Source organism: Prenolepis imparis, unplaced genomic scaffold (genome assembly GCF_030444845.1).
Source record: "Prenolepis imparis isolate NDT839.2.m4 unplaced genomic scaffold, iyPreImpa1.0 SCAF_3, whole genome shotgun sequence".
NCBI classification, from domain to species: Eukaryota; Metazoa; Arthropoda; class Insecta; order Hymenoptera; family Formicidae; genus Prenolepis; species Prenolepis imparis.
Window position 1 is genome coordinate 21,960,667 of NW_028141161.1, and position 22,038 is coordinate 21,982,704.

General features: G+C 39.8%; 3 protein-coding genes across 4 annotated transcripts in view; 1 reads left to right on the top strand and 2 right to left on the bottom strand.

Annotated features, from left to right (window-relative positions):
* LOC145934551 (uncharacterized) overlaps positions 1-17,752 on the bottom strand; it is a 48,882-nt gene extending 31,130 nt beyond the window's left edge. For both annotated transcript variants that reach the window (XM_083035071.1, XM_083035070.1), the window contains exon 1: positions 12,243-17,752. In XM_083035071.1, the coding sequence (XP_082891197.1) occupies positions 12,243-12,710 (468 nt within the window). In that variant the 5' untranslated portion in view covers positions 12,711-17,752. The remainder of the gene's footprint in view (positions 1-12,242) is intronic.
* Positions 17,753-17,895: 143 nt separating this feature from the next.
* LOC145934552 (uncharacterized) lies at positions 17,896-19,388 on the bottom strand. Its single transcript, XM_083035072.1, has 4 exons — positions 19,173-19,388; positions 18,607-18,902; positions 18,377-18,516; positions 17,896-18,291 (listed from the first exon to the last, which is right to left on the bottom strand). The coding sequence occupies exons 1-4, from the start codon at positions 19,230-19,232 to the stop codon at positions 18,050-18,052; spliced, it is 738 nt and encodes a 245-aa protein (XP_082891198.1). The 5' UTR covers positions 19,233-19,388; the 3' UTR covers positions 17,896-18,049.
* A 1,091-nt stretch (positions 19,389-20,479) lies between these two features.
* On the top strand, positions 20,480-21,935 carry LOC145934553 (uncharacterized). The gene is made up of 3 exons (XM_083035073.1): positions 20,480-20,766; positions 20,993-21,073; positions 21,165-21,935. The coding sequence occupies exons 1-3, from the start codon at positions 20,534-20,536 to the stop codon at positions 21,223-21,225; spliced, it is 375 nt and encodes a 124-aa protein (XP_082891199.1). The 5' UTR covers positions 20,480-20,533; the 3' UTR covers positions 21,226-21,935.
* Positions 21,936-22,038: the final 103 nt, after the last annotated feature.

Genomic DNA, 22,038 nt, shown 5'->3' on the forward strand with positions numbered 1-22,038 from the left:
GTAGAATGCGCGTCGCGTCGGTACGCATCTTAAAAAAAAAAAAAAAAACATCGCTACGCACCAGGCTTCCTGCGGTCTCTCGCACTCTCCAACGCGATCGCTATACAACCTAGTATGTTATGGTGAAACTAAGTAAGGATCTTGGTCTCCCCTTTGCGCGAAAATTTCGACCGAATAACGGTGTTAGCTAATGCCTTATATAAACATATCAAAATAACACTTGATATAATAAGATATAATTCATTTTAATATATTATTTTTTTGTTTTTATTTATTTTACCTATATTTTTTCTATATACTCCGCAATCTAGTAATTAAATCTTATTATATAAATTATGGTTTATATTTAGTACGAACGATTGACGTAATTATTAAATTAATAAAAAAATAAAACCATTCCAACTTTGAAAAGTTGCTTCGAATTTCTTTTGTGTAAACTGATTATTATATATTTACATTCATATACTCGATATATCAGTATTACGCCATTATATTATTGTTACCAACCATTGAAATTTGAAATAATTTTCGAACAGATATCACTGTGCGGAATACCGCTACAAACGAGAAATGATGAAATGGTGCAAAACTTTCATAAGGGTCACTATCCTTTACGACCTTACGTAATTGGTCGCTTGAGAAAGTAAAACCCAAACGTCTGCACGTCTCGTCGTCAGTTGTAAATTCCAAGGAACACCCAAATATAATCTTTAAGATTATTCCGACCCTGCATAGACCGCTTTCCAAGAATATGTGTGACGAAAGAGGGGAGAGGAAGAGATATAAATCGATATGCGGTTTGCCTCGTATATTTATAGTGATTTTAAGTCCATTAGCCGCACGAATACGTGGACTGTCGGTTATCATGGAGAATGGGGTCGAAGGCGTAAAAGGGGTTAAAAAAAATGATTAGAAAGGAGAAAAAAATGGGAGATAAATTACAAATAAAATAGTGATATATATATATATATATATATAACTTTGTGTGTCTTTAGAAAGATTATACCAACACACATATGTACATAAATTGTATCTCGTCAAGATAATAGCTTTCGAAAAAATGTAAACATACATTCTATATTTATATCGCGATTTTTGTCTCATTAAATTCATTATCAGACTTAATATACGTACACCGCTATATTCCGTCGATCGTAATAAAGCCGAAGCGATCTCTCCCGCGCGGCTGCACCGTTGGAGATAATTAGAACGAAAGCCAAAGCGATATACGAGACGCTCGCGCGCCGAGGTCGCGAGTCGCGAGCACGCGAGACGAGACGAGAGAAGGGGGAGAGGAGATGGGGCGAGGCGGCGGCGGTTCCCCGAGACTCCGAGACCAAGGTTCGCCCGCTGGGCAGTCGAGGCCTCCGGAGCCCGTTTCCGTGTTCCGAGGCGCGGCGAGGGACGACGGACCCGCGTGTATACACCGAGAAAAGGGGAGGGAGAGAGCAGAAGGGACCTCTCGAAGGCCCGGGGCGCCGCGAGCGTAACGGTACATCGCGGAAGAGCAGCGACGACGACGACGATAGCCGCGGATAGCCGGTCGAGCCCGGCCGTCTCCTATGAAGGCCCAGAGGCCTCTCTCCTCCACCCGGAGTAAGCGCGATCCGAAAACGATGCACTTGCATCTCATCCTGCCGGCGGGCAGGAATCGGTGATCCTTCGGCTCCTAGCTGGATTCTCCTCAACGTCATTCAAACGCGGAGGAAGCTAATATAGACCTGGGTATTCCTCCCTCCGGGTGGGCACGCGACGTTGTAGACGCGCGCGATCGAGAAGCATTAAATTCCGGTTCTCTCATTAGTATGAAGAACGCGGTGTCGTTTCACAGTTATTACAGCTGGCGGAACACGACGCTTTACAATCCTCGACGTCCTCGACGTCGATGCTAATGCGCGGCGTACTTACTCGCGTATATACCGTCCCGAGTCGGGCCGACGAGAGACTTCCGTGGTGGCTACAAAGCGCCTCTTTTACGCTTCCACATTAAGTATGCAATGACACGATGAGGCGTACGAAGGTGTCTTTACCCGGCGCGTACACAATACGCTTATTGTATCTGTACGCACGCCCGATTTCAAAAGAGAGAAACTCTCTTTCGCGCTTCCTCCCTCCCTCCCCCCCTCTATCTCTTTCTTTCCACCTTAACGCGGATTATTTTGCGCGAAAAGTGCGGACAAGTGGCGATAAATGACGCTAAACGGCGATAATTTTCCGGCATTCGCGAGGAGTTTCGAGGCGCCGGTACTTGAAGAAAACTCGAAATTCCAAAACAAATCGCATGAAAACTCAATACGCGAATCGATGTGTGAGAAGCGAGAAAAGGTGTTAAGTTTTAGAAGAAGAGAGACGAGAAACGCGTGAATCGACTCGTAAAAATGTAGAGAGAGTGATTTAACTTCGTTGATTGATTTTATTTAAATATAATTCTAAGATGGGGTAATATTGGCAATACAAGCCTATGCGCGGTCGTTAGGGTGCTCAATAAAAACTAAGACACATTTAATTATGTCAGTATATATTAGTTTAAAACATTTTTTTATAAAATGTTTTTTCTCTTACAAAAGCGTACGTTTCGGTCCCTTTTTTTTGGGCCACCTTCGTTAAAATTACTTCGAATTTTATTTTCTTTTTATTATTTTCAATGCGCTGAAGATGGCCAATATTACCCCATCTTAGTATTTTAAAAAGTGAGCCATGAATAGATTATTGAACTTTTAAATATAATTAATTATAATTTTTATAATTATATAATTAATTAAATTTTCACGCGCGCGCGAGATCCTCGGAGAAATGGAATATTATTAATCGCGGCAATTGATCATGCATAATTTATTCCGTCGATTAAGCACTCTCTATAAAATGATTATATATAATCCTTTTATACTTCCTACACGTGTACATTCATTCATTTCTTTTTTCCATTGAAATCGTGAACATGATTGATTTCGTCAATAAAGAAACTATATACTGTATAATATGTATATTTGCTTCTTGGATCAAAATTTTTTATTTCACAACTGTCGCAACTGTATAAAAGTCCTTTAATCGCGATTAATTTATGAAATATTGATTCTATATTATTCGATATCTCTCTCTCTCTACATCTTATTTACATATATTTATTTTACATTTTCGTCACGTTACTTTATATCGCCTCGCAATTTTACTCTTATTACAGTAATTCGTCTTCGACAGTCGGCGTTTTCATGAAAAAGCTCCGATATCGAGGCGAATATTATTCTGAATCTCCTCCTGACCTGAACTCACGTACGGTTCAAGTTAACCATGCGTACGAGGCGCGCGTTGCCGCGGTAAATCATAGAGCTAAAAGGGAAGAGCGCGCAGAAAGAGAGGAAGGAGGCTGGATTTACACAGTCGAATGCAACAGCAGTCCCGCTAGATTTATTACGCGAAACGGGCGAAATACGTGATTAGCGTACATCTCCCCGAGTCCATCCTGCCCGCATGACCGCTCTTTACGCGATCGCTTGTTAAATAACGAGAAGTTTAATTATGACATAAATTTGCTGAGAAACGAGTGTGCACCGAATCGTTAGCGTTAACGTATACGCGACAATAAATATACATATACGTATATGTAGATGTAGACCATCGAATTTGTGTTTCGAGAATAAAATGGTAAACTAAATAACACACACTGAATACATAAATTCGGCCTGGCATTAATAACGAGAAACGGGTCATCTTTCTTTTTTGAGCCGCAAAGTATGACTGACGTTTCATTTGCTTATCTGAATCGAAACCCCCCGGTAATGTAGGGGAGAAGAGGGGAGAAGAGGAGAGGAGAGGAGAGGAGAGGAGAGGATAGCGCGATGTTTTCATCGATGTGGTGGCACTCACGAATTATAATACACGCAAAGGCGCGCGCACACCCGTGTAAATGGAGATATCGGTACACAATAGCGTTACCGTAGTAATTTCCTGTCCGCCGACTAAAGGCAGAGCTTCATTAGTCGGAAAGCATATCGCTTGGTTCTTTGTATTATAAAGGGATCTCTCTCTCTCTGTGCGATTTAGAATCGCGCTGCTCGCTTTTTTTTTTTTTCTTGGTCGATCGAAACGAGGCTGACGTCACCGTCGGGGGACAAATTTACAAGCGAACCTAGGATAGGTATATTAACGCGCGCGTATCTCGGAAGCGAAGCCTTTTGTTTAAAATCTATAAACTCGAGACCACGTATGTATTACATATACATGGGATATTAGAATGAATCGTTCGACGCAGATCTTAAAGAGCGAAAGATTGAATGGCCGACCCGTATGTCGAACGAGTAACGGTCTCTCTCTCTCTCTCTCTCCGCGGTTTATACTCCTTTTCCATGTGGCCCCATGAGCTCATGAGGTGGCCCGAAGACGCCCGCGTTGCGGCGTATCCGCGACATTTTAATACCGCGCCCGCGATTCCTCGCGCTCGAGGAAAAATCGACATCTAAGATCTTTCTCGACGCCAAAATGTTAATCGAGATGTTAATAATTTATTTATTTATTCACTGAGAGAATTTTCTCTTAGAATTTATCCTGAAAATCATGGTAATCGTGGGACAATGTGGTATGGAAAGAATTCTATGAGAATTTCTCTGATTAATATTTATCACAATAAAAATAATAATATCTATCACAATAAAATATAAAACATGTTTGATTAATCAAAGAAATTCTCATAAAATTCTTTCCATACCATATTGTCCCACGATTACCATGATTTTCAGGGTAAATTCTAAGAGAAAATTCTCTCTGTGTTTATTAATATGAAAATTCTTTTAGTACGATGGTGTATTCGATTAATTAATTAACATCAGCAAAGACGCAGATTAATCCTAAATAAAAATTATATTAAATTTAAACGTTTATTATCTTATTGTCTTTGTTAAATTTTCTTTTGCATCCTAATTGTTCAATTTTTCTTTATTGTAATTTATGGAAGGTTTCCTTATATTTTTCTTTCGTCATTTTATCTTGCGTCTTTTGCTGATGTTAGCAATCGTAATCATACAATATTTGTACTAAAGGAATCTCTTTTTCTGTTTATACATAAATAAATAATAATTGAATTGAAAAACTATGTTAAATAATAATTGAATCATAAACGATTAAATCCGGCAAATTTCCTTTGCAAATGGGATAGAAATTAGAATATATTTTTCAGAATCTAATTTCGTGCGGACTTTATGCTTTCCTGAAATTTCATATCGATATTTAATTGCAATGTCGAAAAAAATTATCCGTAAACTTCTCCTAAAAAAATGACTTGAGATTCTTCGAAATGTTATTAAAAAAGAAGGTTGGGCTTTCACCCCAAGATAGGTGGATGTACCACCGATAATTGTGTTGGGCGCGCTCGTATTTTTCACGCTTCGCGACGCGCGTCATATCTGTTTCCTGGCGATCGCGTAGCAAAGCGAACACTGTTAACTACCGAAACGCTTTAATAATACACAACTCTCGACGGCGAGAGAATCGGTGGCGATTTCGCATAACGAAGCGCGACCATTATCATATGACGTGATTCGGATCTTCGATAAACTTGTCGCGCGTGGCATAATAAATCGATGACAGATATATACGGATATAAACGATCGCGGAATCTCACGACGGTGCTTGGCAAAAAAAAAAGAAAAAGAAACTAATAAAAATTTCTAATGACAATATCGTTCGACTTTGTCCTCGATAAAGTACAGAGTAATCGATTTTGATATACCTACGCGCGTATTTGCTATAAAGTGAAAAATATCAAAACATACACAACGTGTCAGATTACGGATGTCAAGAATTTTAATAATCTGTCATAAAATATGAGATATTCACTGCGTGGGAAATGAAGCATTACCGAAATTACACATTCGTTTTCATCGGTTCGTGACTTCAACATGGACGCGAATAAATATTTGAAACGAAAATGCAAAGTCTATTTTTGTACGTGCATGTACGTACAATTTGCGTATCGACAACACGCGTTACAATAGGGCGTGCGCTTTTGCGCGCATTTTCTGTATAAACGAATCTATCTATTATGGCGATCCGCGAACAATAACTCTTCCTCCACTCTCGGACATTTAATGACCGTCCATCTATTTATCGTGGAGGAAGAGGAAGCGGCTGATGGGTAGATAGGTCGAGCGTTTTGTAACTAATTTCGCGAGTAAATTGTCCGTAACATTGGTTTGGTGCACTCGGACTAAACTAACCGGGGGCTGGAACTGTGTCGGCGTGCCAACGCGTAAATCCTGTGTTATACACCGATCAGGTATTCGAGCCGATGTATAATTTCAGCGAACATTAGATGCCGATATACGCGAAAAGATGAAGCATCGAAAATTAAACTCGAAATACCACTATCTATATATATATAAAGAAATATATAAAAATATATAGAAATATATAAATTATTCCAAGTCGTTTCGAGCTCTAATAAAGAATTGATATTCAAATTAGAGTACTTTGGACCAAATATCTGACTTTATTCAAATCCTACGATAAGCATTTATTACGATCAATAGCTATTTATTAAACTCGCTTTAGACGACTCATATTTCGCGACAAAAAATTCGACATATAAAATACAATCATATTTATATAATTTTTATACGTCGCGTACTTAATACAGAAAATATTTCAAGAATTAAAATGTATACACATATAAAATATAAAATATATCTCAGGATATAACATGACATTAAAATACATCCGACACATGAAATTATAAATAAAATAAAGTTCTTTTTTTATTGCGACTTATAAATCATCTAAAACGAGCCTTATGAATAAATCAAATATGTCAAAGAAACTGCTGATATCGCATTATGTATATCATGAATAATAATGAGGACAAGAATTGTTCAATTTCTAAAAATATGAATATTCGAAGCATCAAATTAATCATCATAGTTAAGCGCATTAATAATTGATTATATTGAAATAATTATTCGCGTTACAATTACTCCAAGTTTTGTATCCATTAGCGATCCATCCTTTTCACGCGTCTTTGCAAAAAACTTCTCATCAATCATATGATGAATGATAATTTCTACAAAAAGCGCGATTATTATTTTATCATTAGGTGAACGCTGCGATTTGTTGACGACTGTCGGAGATAATATAAAGTAACGTAAAAAGGAAAATTGCAGCTACACTTATGAACATTCACAATGCACTTGAACATAAATAATAATGTGAACAACATTTGCAAATATCCCATGAAATTATAAAAAATTCTTTTTTTGAGCTACAATAATAGCTAGGCGGAAAAAGAAGGAAGAAGAAAAAAGATGCACGAGGATAATAAAAAAGTCTCCTGTCTATAAATTCCTCATTCGACTCATCATAACATTGAGATGTCAAGCACCCATGTCAGGTTAAATAATTTCTACACGCAATAATTCTTGAAATAAATGATTTTAAAAGAATTATCGTACATTAATCATTCAAATTACCATTACTCTTGTAGAGTATTTTTTTCTATTAATCACGATTATATATCAACCATAATAACTCCCCCTCTAAATTATATAATAATTATCATGTAATTAATCTATTCGTTTCTCATCATCTCTTCTCGCGAACGTAAATTGTTATAACCGCTCCGTTCTCGGAGATAATAATAATAAAAAACGTGACAAGAGAGAGAAAGAGAAAAAGAGAGGGAAAAAAAACTCTCTCTTTGCGCACATCTCATTATTAAAGCATATGATCCCGCAACCGCGACCGGCCCTAACTGAGGATAAGTATACAACGTAAGTAACTGCACACCCACTCGTTTGCGATTCCACGTGAGTCATTGGCTAGCGGCTCGCTAATATATGTATATACAACGGCTAGGAGTATCTCGGGAAATCATTGCGAACGTCGGGAAAGGGCCGATTTCATCGATGTGCTCACCGCTAATCGCATCGATCTTAATCCACCTTATGTTCCGTTATGTCCCTATTAGAGGAATTCTTTATTCGGGATATTAAAAGATCGGGAGTTTCAGTTATTCTTACCGAGAAATTTACAGCGAAAATCGAGAATTTAAAGTCGAAAAATATCATACGTCGAGCGAGTAATATATAATTACTGTGAGAAAAAAAAATATCTGCATCGAGATATATCTCAAAAGAGATGGTAATAAAATTATCTTGGAGTGGGTCACGTCTTACATCGAGATAAGGAATTTTGTCGCTCAGATCGAGAGAGGAATAAGCAAAGCGAACGATATTAGCCGTCGTATTTTCGGTTAGGTCATCATCTCCGCTTGATGTTAATCGCGCGTTTCTGTCTCCCCCCCCCCCTTCCTTCTACTCGTATTTGTACAGCGACTGAAATAATCGACGGTGGAACGGTAATCGTACGCAGTTTTGAAACGAAGGGCGGTGAACCGTGGAAATGGTTCGTCCGGTGGTGGTTGGGATGTCCTTTCTGGCTCGGGCGGCACAATAATCGTGGATTTCCGTCCGCTTATTATCTTACACGCGTCACAATGCGTTTAGATTGCGTCGGGGGTATCGGCTAATTACCGGTCGCGATTTAGTCGAGCGTCCCCGCCCGCCGACGATATATATATAGCGTGAGACCGAGATGCGCAGATCAAGTTAGATCGAGATCGCATTGAAGAAAATTATCATTCAAAAAATAATACGACATTAAACGAGAGAAAAAAGAGAAAGATTATATTTTATTTCCTCTTACAAGTCTACTCCACCGAATAAAGAAAGAAAAAAGTCTATAAAAACTCTCTCTATAAAAACAAACTCATCCACCTCTCTTGAACAAGATTGCGAGTCTCTCAGACTCGAATTTTGATTCCGGAAATTAATGTAATATTAACGTATGATCTTATAGCGTTCAATAATGCAGTAAAATAATATATGTTAAAATGATATCAATAACATGTCCGTAAACAAGGTCGACTTCCAGACTCTCTATCGCGCGTTTATATACTTCTTGTTCGCGATTTCTTACACCATCCTTTGGGATTCGAACACTCTATTCGAGATTCGGCGGCGAAGCGCGATTTTGCATGCTAAAAACGCGATATCCAGGAGTCGGTAACGGTATAAAAAAAACCGGTTTCCGGTTGAAGGTTCTGTAATAGGTGTTCGCAAAATTCGTAGACCGGCTTCGGAGACTAAACCGTCGCGTCGTCGCGCATGTTTTCTTTCTGTTTCTCTTGCTTTTGATAATATCGCGAGTAGAAAATTTTCCATACTCGATCGATCGATTTCGTTGTCAGTTCCACTCGATAGACAATCTATCGCGATCGATAAAACTCGAAAGAATTATGTACGAGAGAAATTGGATAGAATTCATGATAGATATTTCTATCGAGATATTTTTAAAAATACCATAAAATTTGCTATCGACACGTTTCGTATAATGCATGAAAAAAAAAAAAAAAATATAAAATATGTAAACAACGCTCTCTCTTAAAATTATCAAATATCTCTATAAAAATATTTAAACGCTTACAGGTCTCGAATAATTATTGATTAAGCTTCTGACAAAAGTTTAAAAATATGACAGATGAAAAAGTCACATTCTTCAATTAATTTCAAGAACGTTTTACTTTTTACCGGAACACATTAACTTGAACAAATTACAAAAAGATGCATATTAAAAATTGAACGGCAAGAAACGATGTTTTCCTCGATGGAAATACATCGAGAAGAAAAATTGTCTTCGAATCAGCGGGAAGAAGAAAAACCTGCTGTCTTTCGGAATAGATATTATGAAATATACCATTCTACGTATATAAAGGCAACAAATTCATTAACGAAATAGCGGTCTTTACCGAAAATCTTGGAGCCTTAACGACAAGCGAAACAACCTTCGTAATGTGAAGAGTACACGCTCTCGTTCGTGGCGTGAGAGATCGCACGAACGTAGGTACGCACGCACACGCGTGCCACATAGATAACTTCCTCCGTGTAAGGCAGAGGAGAGAAGAGGAGAGAAGAGGAGAGGAGAGGAGAGGAGAGGAGAGAAGAGAAGAGAAGAGAAGAGGAGAGGAAAGGAGAGGAGAGGAGAGGAGAGGAGAGGAGAGGAGAGGAGAGGAGAGACGTACGACGACGTGTGCCAGACGGACGGCGCAGTATCAAAGGATATTTGCCCTGTCAACAGCGTGGCTTTACGTGGCGGAGACGCCGCCACGTCTATAAGGGGAGAACACATAGTATATACTCACTCGTACCGAGAGATAATAGTAATGGGTATTAATGCTCCGCTCTATTATTTTACGATCTAGCGCTTCCCCGGAATTGATACATTATCGTCGTGCCGGGCCGAGCCGAGTCAAGCCGAGCTGATTGACGAATGATTAAGAACGTAAATATATCCATCATTTTTTCGATCCACTATCTACTTGTTCATACATTATATTGTCGATGTAAATCGACGTACGAAATGAAATAAATCTGACATTCATCATCCGAGGAAACAAATCATTTAAATCGCGACACTTGAATCAATGATTTTCATATTATACATATATATACGTAGGATGTTTATAAGTTCGTATCTTTGTGTATCAAGAAAAGAATGAAGTGGTTGAAACTGTGCACACTTATTAATTTTTTTTTTTTACATATAAATCCTGTAATTACACATTTTTTGGGCGATGCAAGATCTGTCAGATACAACCATTGTAAAAATCAACACGTTGTCTTTTAAAAAAAGTTTATTAATTTATAAAATTAATTTTCATATAATTTTTATTAATTATTAATAAAATTAATAAAATTTTAATAACTTTTTTTTAAAAGACAACGTATCGATTTTTATAATGATTGTTTTCAACAATCTGGTATCGCTGAAAAAATATATAACTTCAGTAGGACTCATATATAGAAAAAACTAATAAGTAATAAGTGTGCACAGTTTCAACCATTTTATTCTTTTTTTTATACGCAAAAGTATAACATATATACATATATATAAAATTATACACAGAGAGAATTTTCTCTTAGAATTTACCCAGAAATCATGGTAATCATGGGACAATATGGTATGGAAAGAATTTTATGAAAATTTCTCTGATTAATATTTATCACAATAAAAATAATATCTACACGTTAAAATATAAAACATATTTGAGTAATTTTACCATGCAGTTTAATAAAATTAATCAAGCATGTTTTATATTTTATTGTGATAGATATTATTATTTTTATTGTAATAAATATTAATCAGAGAAATTCTCATAAAATTCTTTCCATATACCATATTGTCCCACGATTACTATGATTTTCAGGGTAAATTCTAAGAGAAAATTCTCTCTCAGTGTATATGTATATATACTAAAAAAAAATGAGAGAGATTAAATATTCGATTCGGATCAATCCCATCGAGTTTTTGTCAAAGGGTAGCCTGCGCTCGAAGCGTCGATAATCAATATATCCGCAGAAAAAATTGACGGCTATTATACGCCTCGTTGGAAACTTATAATAGCTAATGTCGCGGGCGATTTATGAGAAAAACTAAAAACTGGTGTAGTGACACGTGCGTGATCGTTGATTGATATATACCGCAATAAAGAGAGAAATTCAAAGGTTTAAGTCTTCAAATCGGCATTCACGCTTGCTATTGTGAGCGAGACTCGATTACCGATTAATTACCGATTAATTAAATCGACATTTGCGCCGTTACGCGTTGCATACCGAATCAAGATTACGCTTGATCGACGAGACTTGGCTTCTGCCAGGAATACGAAAGTCCTTGCATAATAAGAGGCTATTGTAATTTCCTCGACTAAACTAACGTTTTCTGCGTTAGATGCGCTTGATCTCTCGATCGAGATACGCAGATTCTCTCTTTCTTTCTCTCCTTCTCTTCTTTCTGTGCATTGCAACTCTTAAATCAATGAAAGAGGATTCATTCAGTAGCAAAGTTTATTATGCCATTGCGTTTTGTACTCGTATCGCTCTTGAATCCAACTTGACAAAAACTTTGAAGCTCGCGTGAATTTCTTACGCGACAAAGTCTCCATTATTATATTATCACGCGCGTATATGTCGGAATGAAAATGTTATCGCATTAACATGCGCTACCGCATATTCGTAGGCGATATGATGCTTTTGCACCTGGTTTTATCGGCTCGACAAATATCCATGGCACAGGTGAAACACACCTTTCCAACTCTTCGTGTTTACTCGCACGAGAAAGAGAGAAAGAGAGAAAGAGACAAGGGAAGAGTATTATTAAAATCTCGATCTCTTTCCGCGAAAGAAAGGGAAAAACCTACTCACCTGCATCTGCAGCCACGAGTAGTCGATGTACGCGGTGGTGGTGGTGCTGGTGGCGGTGACGGGGACCGTCGGCGAGATCGGCTGCCAGCCGTCCTGAGCGTTGCATCCCGCGAGGACGGCAGCGAGGGGCCCGTCGGGTTGGGCCCGGTCGGGCACTATCTGATCGGCGGCGTACTGATGATGGTGGGCGACGTAGGTCGGCTGGATCGTCGGCGGCTGGACGCCGACGCCGACGGCGGCGGCGGCGGACGGCAGATGACCGGACAGGGACGTCGGATGATGGGGGTGGACGTGATGCTGATGGTGGACGACCCCGGTGGCGGCCGCGGCGGCACCGGCGGGCAGACAGCACACACTCGCGTCCATCCGTGGCGGCGACGGAGAGTCGTAAAAGCGCAGCTGCTCCGGGTCCAGGTCCTGCCGTCGTCCTGTCGTCGTCCTGCCGAGGATCAAGCCTCGCGGCACCATCCAATCCGCTCGCGCCGCCGCTCGCGCCGTAGGATGTTTGCCCGATCGAGGTGTCCGCGAGAATCGGTATCCCGTCTTCGAAGGGAAAGAGGGTCTTGGAGAGTCCTATCTCGTCTCTCTTCAGGTCTTCAGCGAAGCGGAGGACGATGATGCGGCGCTACCATTTTTTCTTCGCGGAGGCGACGGATCGATTCGGATCGCGTCCTCTAGTCGCGATTCTCCCGAAGCACCATCCAATCCGCGAGTTTGTTTCTTGATGCTGGTCCTGGTGGAAGAAGCGATTCTATTTCCTTTCTTCTTTCAGAGATTCTAGATCCGTCTTCTCTCCGGGATATAAACCGAGGTAGGGAACCGGAACCACTTGCTATATTCCGCGGTAATCAAATTTCACGATAGCGACAGTCACGTACATCGGAAACGCGCTGACGTCCCGCGCGAGTTCCGTACGCGAAACACTATCCCGTACCAGGAAGCTGCCGAGGACTCTTCGAGTGTGAACATTGCGCGAAGCAGATTAATGTCGTTAATTAATTAACTACTAGTCCGAATCGTTCGTCGTCATTCGCCCAGCGTCGCCGAGCGCGTCGGAAAGCACACACACCAAGAAGAAGCATTCGATCTCGAGTTTGAATCACGGATCGTTGACGATGCACTTTGAGTTCTCGCGACAATAACGTGATTCTTAAACGAAAACATCGAGTCCGGAAGTATTTCGGTCACTCTCCGCGCACCGCGCCACGATTATATCGACAATGTTTTCTCCAACAATTCGACATCGTCGTTCGTTGCCTCGACGATTTTTCTTCTCTTCTTAGAAACGGTCACTCGTCGAGACGAAACACTTTTATTGACTAAATGACACTCGCGACGGATCCCACGTACAGATCGTTTTCAGCGTTAACGTGTCGCGGCGAACGATATCAGAGAGAAGAGAAGAAAGATTAAAAAGCGCGCGCGAGCGATCGACCGCCACGGGATCCGCGAAATGACGTTTCGCTCGACGGTGACAGCGCGCACTCCCGTTAATGCGTTGACGTGCGCGCGCGCGTGTCCGAAGGACCACGAGGACGAGGGCGGAGAGAGAAAGGGTGGGAGAGAGAGAAAGAGAGCAGAAGACTTACGAGGCGAGGGTGGTGGCACCCGGTGGTGGTGGCGATGGCGACGATGGTGGTGGCGTTGCTGGCGATGGTGGTGGCGGCAGCGACGACGACGGCGATGGTGGTGGAAACGAGATAGGGCGATATCCCCGAGGGTGACGGAACGCGAAACTGGCGCGCGCAACTCTTTGACTCGTCGTTCACATCCACATCACATCGCGTACCGCCGACGTCGCGTACGCGCATGCGTGGATGCGTGTCGTCAAGGCAACGGTTCCAGAGTAACTGCCTCACTGCCTGGCGAACGCAGACGCAGCCCTCCGCGGCAAGCGTGTCGCGTTCTCTTTTGCGCGCGCTCTCTCCCTCTCCCTCCTGGGTTTACTCTCTCTCGCTCGTTCGTTCCCGGTCCGGCTCTCGCGCGCCTGGCTCACGCCCCGGGCGCGACCGATTCGAGCGGTCTAGGCGGCCATCGAGCGCACGCCCCCGTCCCGTAGCCGTGCGTCGTCTCTCCTCTCGTTCCTACTCATGATTTCTCTCTCTCTCTCTCCTCTTCGCGCGCCGAGACGCTCTCTCTCCTTTCCCAGTCCGTTCGCTCGTTCCGTCTCTCTCTCTCTCTCTCTCTCTCTCGCGCGCGCGCGCCGAGTATATATATTCATATATACGTGTGTATACATTTTTCCCTCTACTCCGTAAGTTTCCTCGCGGTCCCTACTCGCTCACCTTCGGTCCCTCTTACGCTGATTCCGCTGTCTCGATCGAGCGGGCGTCCGGCGAATCGTCGCGTCCTTTTTCCACCCGCACCATCCCCGACGCAATTATCGACGTGAGCTATCGCACGAGACTCTCCTACCCTCCTCCGACTTTGGCACACTTCTTCTCTCGGCGTTCCTTCTCTCTTCCCCTCTGCCCCATCGCACCGCACTTTCCCCGCCCTTACCTTCGCCGTACCTCCCGCGCACTTACTTTCTTTCATCGCGTCGAATCTCGAATCCCCCGGCGAATCATCCCTCGCGCACATCCCCCGGCCTTCACCACCGCCTTCTCTTTTCACCCTTGCGACGAGGCCGACGCGGAGGTTCGCGGTTTCGACGAATTGAAGGAGAGAAAAACTGCGGGACGCATCGCGTGCATGTACCTAACCGCGTCACTCTACTAACTACTAACCTTTCCGAGCGACGAGCCTGAAGTTGGCGCGTATCAGTAACTTTACGAGAGATACGCGCCAATTTTAATATAATATAATATATGTGACATGATATATAAAAAGTTTAATATATGTAACAGTTTCGATCGCGTAACTTTCTCTTTAACGGGATAAGAAAGCTGTAAGAAACATTTTCGTGCGTTATTTGAAACGAAGAAATTCATACATTACGAGTTGAAAATTTAAATGGAAAATTTATACATGCTATATTATAACTTGCGAATTGAATTATTCTTACACCTACATCTTTCTCGCACATTTGTTTCTTCTATTATATACATAAGCGATGCATATTCTTATTTTTCCATGATCTATCAATAATTTTGTTATCTCGTTATATCGTGAACGATATACTAACAATTGACAAATCGATCGTTTCGAATTTGAAGACGACTTGTAATCGGACAATATTTACGAAAAACGTGTTACCGAAATTTCTGCGAATCAGTGAGAGATGCGCGTGATTGATCGATCGATCGCGACTCAATTTGTCTGCGACTCTTCTCGCTGGATTTATTCGCGGTCGTGTACACAAGAGAAGCATGCATCTCTGCGCTCTTTCTCCCTCCCCTTGTTCCCTCCACCCCCTACCTTTGATCCGCGACGAGGCAGAAAGGTTCCCTTTCTCTTTAGATTGTGAAACGATTTTCTATCGCGGCGCTTTAACTTCGGCGCAGCGCGGATTTATTATATATGCAATGGGTTACGCAAATTACGACAAAGTGCAAATATTTCACATGACCTGCACCTGCGTGATTCCCCTTTCTACACGTGATCGTTTAAGCAAGCACGTGAATCGTGACGCGCGCAAAGGTGTATATATATATATATATATATATGTATATACAATAAATTATACACATGTATGTGTGTATACCGTTCTCGAAATTCCGACGAGCTTCCTGGAACCAGGAATCCCTCGTAATTTCTCCGGAATATACGTAACACTACGCGAATTACATTCTTTGGGTGATGTTTCCTGGGAACCGAATTACCGCGAGGAACGAGATAATGAACGCAAAACGTGGCTACGAGTTTCGGAAATACTCATATTTCTCGTCTCTCTCGAGTGCAAAAAGGCGCTTACAATCGCGTTTAACTATACTATAAAAACACGCGAATACTTTTTAATCGCGAACTTGTTATGCAAATTTAAAATTAATGCAACGATAACGTAGGAAAAATACGATAGGTTAGAATTCACAAATGTGGTATAAAAAATAAAAAATGTTTGTGTCTTCTTTTGCTATAATTTCTTTACACGCTGTTTCCAAATATAAGAAATATAAGAATAATTACGAGATGACTTACGCCTTTTCGCGCAAAAAAAAAGAAAAAAAATTAAATTTATCAATACCAGTTTGAATAAATATTTAGAAAAAGTTATTTACCTATATATAGACCGAAAATGACATGGGGCTGCATGATAAAATGTGGTGACGTGTATGTCGTAAAATATATACAACGTCCAAGTTTAGGGTTAAAAAGTCTCAAGTTGGGTTAAGAGCCGAACCGGTTACCGGTGAGCGAGCGCGCGTGCGAATGACGAGAGACGAGAGCCCGGCTGACGCTGACCGGTCAAAATTTAGCCGCGAGACGCAGAGTGCTCTGCGCGCGCGCGCTTTCTTCTCCCACTCCCCCGTCTCCAGCTTAGCTCCGCGGAAGCGACGCAACTTATGAATGGGAGTAGTATTCGCTCATTGGTCGCGTCCGATAGCCAATGGCTGCCGGCTCGCGCTCGCAATCGACGCGCGGCAAGTGAAACGCGAAGAGACATTTGCATGTATACTGACATACCTCGTGTACGCTGATATAACCCGCGAGAAGATCGAAACGAGATACATTGAAGTAAATCAACCGGATCCTGTTAATACTGCGTGCGCTGTTACTAATTTTTTTTTTGACAAAAATTATTAATTGCGAATCGCTTCAAGTTGTAACTCAAACTTCGAGACTTTTACATTGTTTAAAAAATGCCCAAATAATGCTTAATTATTATTTTTCGACTTGACTATTCGAACTTAATTATTACACGTGTTTATATCGATCGAACAAGCAGTTTTTAATTGTAATTTCAACGAGTAATTTCGCGCGAATCGAAGGAGAATCGCGCTTATCGTGCAGAGATAGATAACATAAAGAATAAAGTATTAATTCCGCTGGCATTAAGATAGCAATTTGACGAGACAAGATAGTAATTTCAATTTCTTCGCGAGGATGAATACGTCGCTTAATGACAAGAGGGCGGTAAAGATAATTGCCGAGTACGAGACTAGAGCGAGCGAAGCAAGCGATACGCGCGAAGAAATGTAACGACTTCGCAGACATCGTTGCAAATCTATTCGCAGATTGTGTGACGGATATATAAGAGCAGGGTGTACCATTAGTCGTACGACAAATACCGAACGGCAATTATCGGCTAACTTATGGAAAGTATAGGGAACGGACGACGCGCGGCGACCACTCTTATGACAAAGAAGTGAGCGCAGTTCTATCCTGGGTACGTCAAGGTGACGACGCGGCGGGGATGACACCATATTTCGATGACGGAGACGCGAGCGCGTGCACGCGATATTACATGACATTATATTATGACAGATACATCGCATCGCTTTGTGAGCAGCCGCCTCGCGCGAGCTGCGTTTACGCGCATTTACGGACTGGCGTCATCTATCAATTAGCCGGCTCATAGTCGTCTCTTACTGCTATCTCGCGATTGTGACTCAATTACAAGCAGCGATGCACGAGTTACGTCTCGCATTTCCATCTAAACTCGTGAATCATTCAACACGCATTGCTTAGATAGTAAGAATGCGAGTCTTGACAATCGTCGCCTAGCATTCGATTATGTTATATCGATACCTATTATTACGAACATGATTCATATCGTTTATTTTATTCATATATTTTTATCAAGATTTAAACTTTTCCTATTCCTATAATCCTATTCACATAATTCAAAATGTAATCTACATATATACACGCAATATTCGTAATAAATGGTGCTGAAGAAAATTACAGCTTCTAGCAATTTAATTTTATCCCCACACGTCACCGTATTTAGTTTTCTCCTGGAACGGTGGAGTGCTGCTGGCTGTGGGAACCCGTTGCTTCGTCTCGTCCGTTGACGGAGGTCTTTCTGGCGTTCTAGAAGTGTACCATTGCTTGTTTTTCTTGTAAAATTCATCCCTATTTTTGTGCCTTAACTCGTCATAACTGACGCCTTTTTGTAGATTTATTGGTTCGGTTAGATCCGTATCCTCGGAGATTTGGAAGTCACCTTTGAAACATAATTTATATAAATTATCACTGCATTATGCATGTAGAAGATTTGACGATAGATAATTTTTTACAACAAAACTCACTGCTATCGTTAAGACTAGAATAAGTGTCATATGTGTTCATCGACGGATAATCGTTGAATACTACTCCTCTGGATACTTCTTCCGAGCTCTGAATTTCTGATTGCACATTCAACGGCAGAAAATCTTGAGAATGCCTCTCTCTATAAACAGGACGCATGAGATTCGCTTTGATATAAAAGAAGACATAAAAGAAATAGAGATAAAGAGATTGAATTGTCTAAAGATAATACCTCATAGGCCTATATGTGGGTAGATTATAGCCCGCTTCTTTCAATCTATCCCTGAGAGTACTGTTTGGTAAAGACGCAACTTTTGCCAGGCATATATCAGCAATGGCTATCCTGCCTGATATTATGCCCAACAGACCGCCGACCAAAGCGGCGTATTTCGCTTTAGCGCGAAACGGCGTTATTCTAAGCACTCCATATCCGACGGCTGCACCAATGAGTCCTGGCATTAAGAAACTAGAGCTCCTCATGCAAGTCTGCCAGGCTTTCAACTCCTCTGGTGTCAACACCGTCACTCTCTACAATTTATACAATATTGATGCAATTACATTGGCTTTAAATCATTTAATTCTATTATTAATGTTACAATTTCAAATGTATATTTTGTAATGTACAAATATTCTGTGTGTATACTTGGTATGTACAATCAATTATACATTTGGATACATGATAAATGAAATTTATATCAAATATGTGAATAATTGCTTCGTTTCTTTATTTTTGTCGGCACGAGTGTGTATATTTTTACATTTTATTTCATTTATATGTAAATAAGAGTGGTTCCTAACCTGCGTTTGCTGATAATTTTCATAATCGCGTTGCTGCACATCTGTCACGGTAGTCGTCATGATTTGTAAGTATTCCAACACTACTTTATTCGCATTGAATGTGAAAAATCTGCGTAACAGATATTAATTATTATAAACAATCAAGTTTGATTTAACTGACAGAATATCCGAGATAACCTATGCGACAATAACACGAGCGGAACAAAGATGTCAGCGCCATCTGTAACTCGCGAAGATAAGTAAATAGAGAATTCCTTCTCAATCGATTAATCGGTAAAAACAAATCTTTGACTATTATATTGCTAAATAATATATGTATATATGCACTTTTATTGTGTCATGATATGTATTTATAATTTTCACGGCTTCTCTTTAATTCACAATATATTTTTTGTACATTTTACAGTGTAAAAGTATTTATAGCAAAAAAGTTGTAATTTTTTTCTTAGAAAAAAAATTACTCTTTATTATTCATCTCGATATAAAAAGATCTTTACTTGATATTTTTCAGTATATAATTTGCGTTATAATATGTGTTAATTATATTTGACGGATGCACAATATATCTTTAATCACATGACATGTTAAAATAGGAAGTGAGATATGCCATTTCAGTCCGAATGACGCGATGATTTATTTACATAACCGCGCTAATTTAATTTTACCCCGCCGTTTAACACGACAATATGCAAAAATAAAGTCGAGAGTAAACTTACTGCGGCATTACCTTGAAAAATTATTCAACAATCATCTATTTTCAAGTATCGAAATCAGAGCAGATATGTCTATTAAAATTAAAATTGAATTTTTACATCATCAAGAACTTTTAAATCGTGTCCAAATTATTGCAAAAAAACGTACATTTCGCGTTAATACATGTCGAATACTCGTTGGAGAACTCGATAACCTTGAACGAATTATCTGTGTAATATTTTCATTAACAATTTTTATTACAATAAGAGTCGCAGAAAAACATTTCGTGAAAATCTGATGATGAACAGATTTTGCAAATCCTTTTTACTCTCTCTAATTTTACATTAAAATTGAAATTATCTCGCTTTTTTTATAAAAGCTTAGAATCTCACTTGAAACTTTATCTATAATATACCTCCGATTAATTTAAATATCCATCTTCATTTTTGCGACTTTGCAGATGCATATTCACCTTCGCGAGACCTAATATATATAAGATGCAGTCGCATCGCGTTGCTCGCGGAAATTTTCCGCTACCACTTATGAACAGATCGAGAATACGTAATGCAAAAGCATCTACGTATATAAGGCGGTGGTGTTAACGAGGTACGGATGTTTGTCGCTATAAAAGTGGCGATCGAGGTGTCTAAGGTCTCTGTCACTTTAAAATGTCGCGCACCGCTGCATGTCGGTTCTTTCGATCGTCGGTTCTTCGATCAAAAATTGTGCTTTTAGTACTTACATTAATATTATCATCGTCAACGACGTTGCGGCGAGTGGATGCCAGCCCCTTACCGGATCTCACGCAGGAGTATCAGAATTTGATATCAGAGGGTTCGACGATCAATTCGACGGATACCTCGACAGATAATTCGACGGAAATTGCAGCCAACACCGACGTGTAATTTCTTTTCTAAAAAAATACATATATATATTTTTACAAAATATGCAATATAATTATTTGCAATATATTATATATATAATATATAAATACATTATTTATATGTATATGAAATGCAATATATATAATATATATATGTTTCAATACATTTTTAACAATATTATTATGAAAGAAAAAAATGATTCGAATTATATACATTACTACAAATATCTCTTGTCGTTTTCAGATACGTGATAAAAGCTGTGGTCTATGAGATTGGAATTCTTACAGATACGGATAATACAACAAATAGCGAAAGCACCGAAAGGTAATACAATATTCTATTTTAGCCAAAATGATTATTTCGTAAGAATGTTTTTCGATATTCGATCAAATTTTTTTTCTTTCACTGTTTGCAGACACGAAAGAGTCGATATATCGTTATACGATCCACCGCATGGGAAAGATGAATTTTCCTAATAAAGTTTTTTTAAACCGAAGCGAATGTATAGTAGATACAAAATACGCATTTATGGAGATCGAAAGTGAGAATCAAAATGAGAGATCACTTTACTGGAAAGATTTGCGTATACGGTACGATCATTTTCCAGTAAATGTGTGTATATATAGTAAATTACTAATTATATATTGTATTAGATTGGAATGTAAAGAGTAACAAAGCGCAAAGTGTAACAATACTTGTATACGCAATTTATAAAGATTTCAACATAAAACTTATAATGCTTATAATCAAACTTATAATGCGAGACGAGCGTTTTGGGATTCAGAACAAATGTTTTATTATTTTATCATTTAATTATGAACAATATAATTCGTGTACAACGCTATAAACACATTGCTGCTGCAAAACCTGCGAGGCAGAAGAAAGTCGCGGAACAATCAGGTAACATAATTCGCAGAATGATAGATATACGTAGTAAATTAGCTCGGTCGGAGCATGCGCAACACACATATTAGTTTCTGCAATTTAACTCTATTTACTTTGTGGAAGATCTTCGTGAAAGACTTTAACAGTCGCTTAAACGTACGTAGAAATCTTTTCTTTCTTCTTTTTTTTATTGGAATGCAAATAAGCGCGCAAGTTTGACAGCCCCGATTAATAGGTGTATCGTGTACAAATTTTGACCAAATTTACGACAAAAGGTAATAAAAATATTCTCGATTCTCTCTCTCTTCTTTCTTTTGTTCTGCTCGTATCGCATCGTTGAACTAACGTACATTCAATTACGACAGTAGGCACTGCACCTAAGTACCTTTGCCTTATCGAAGGAA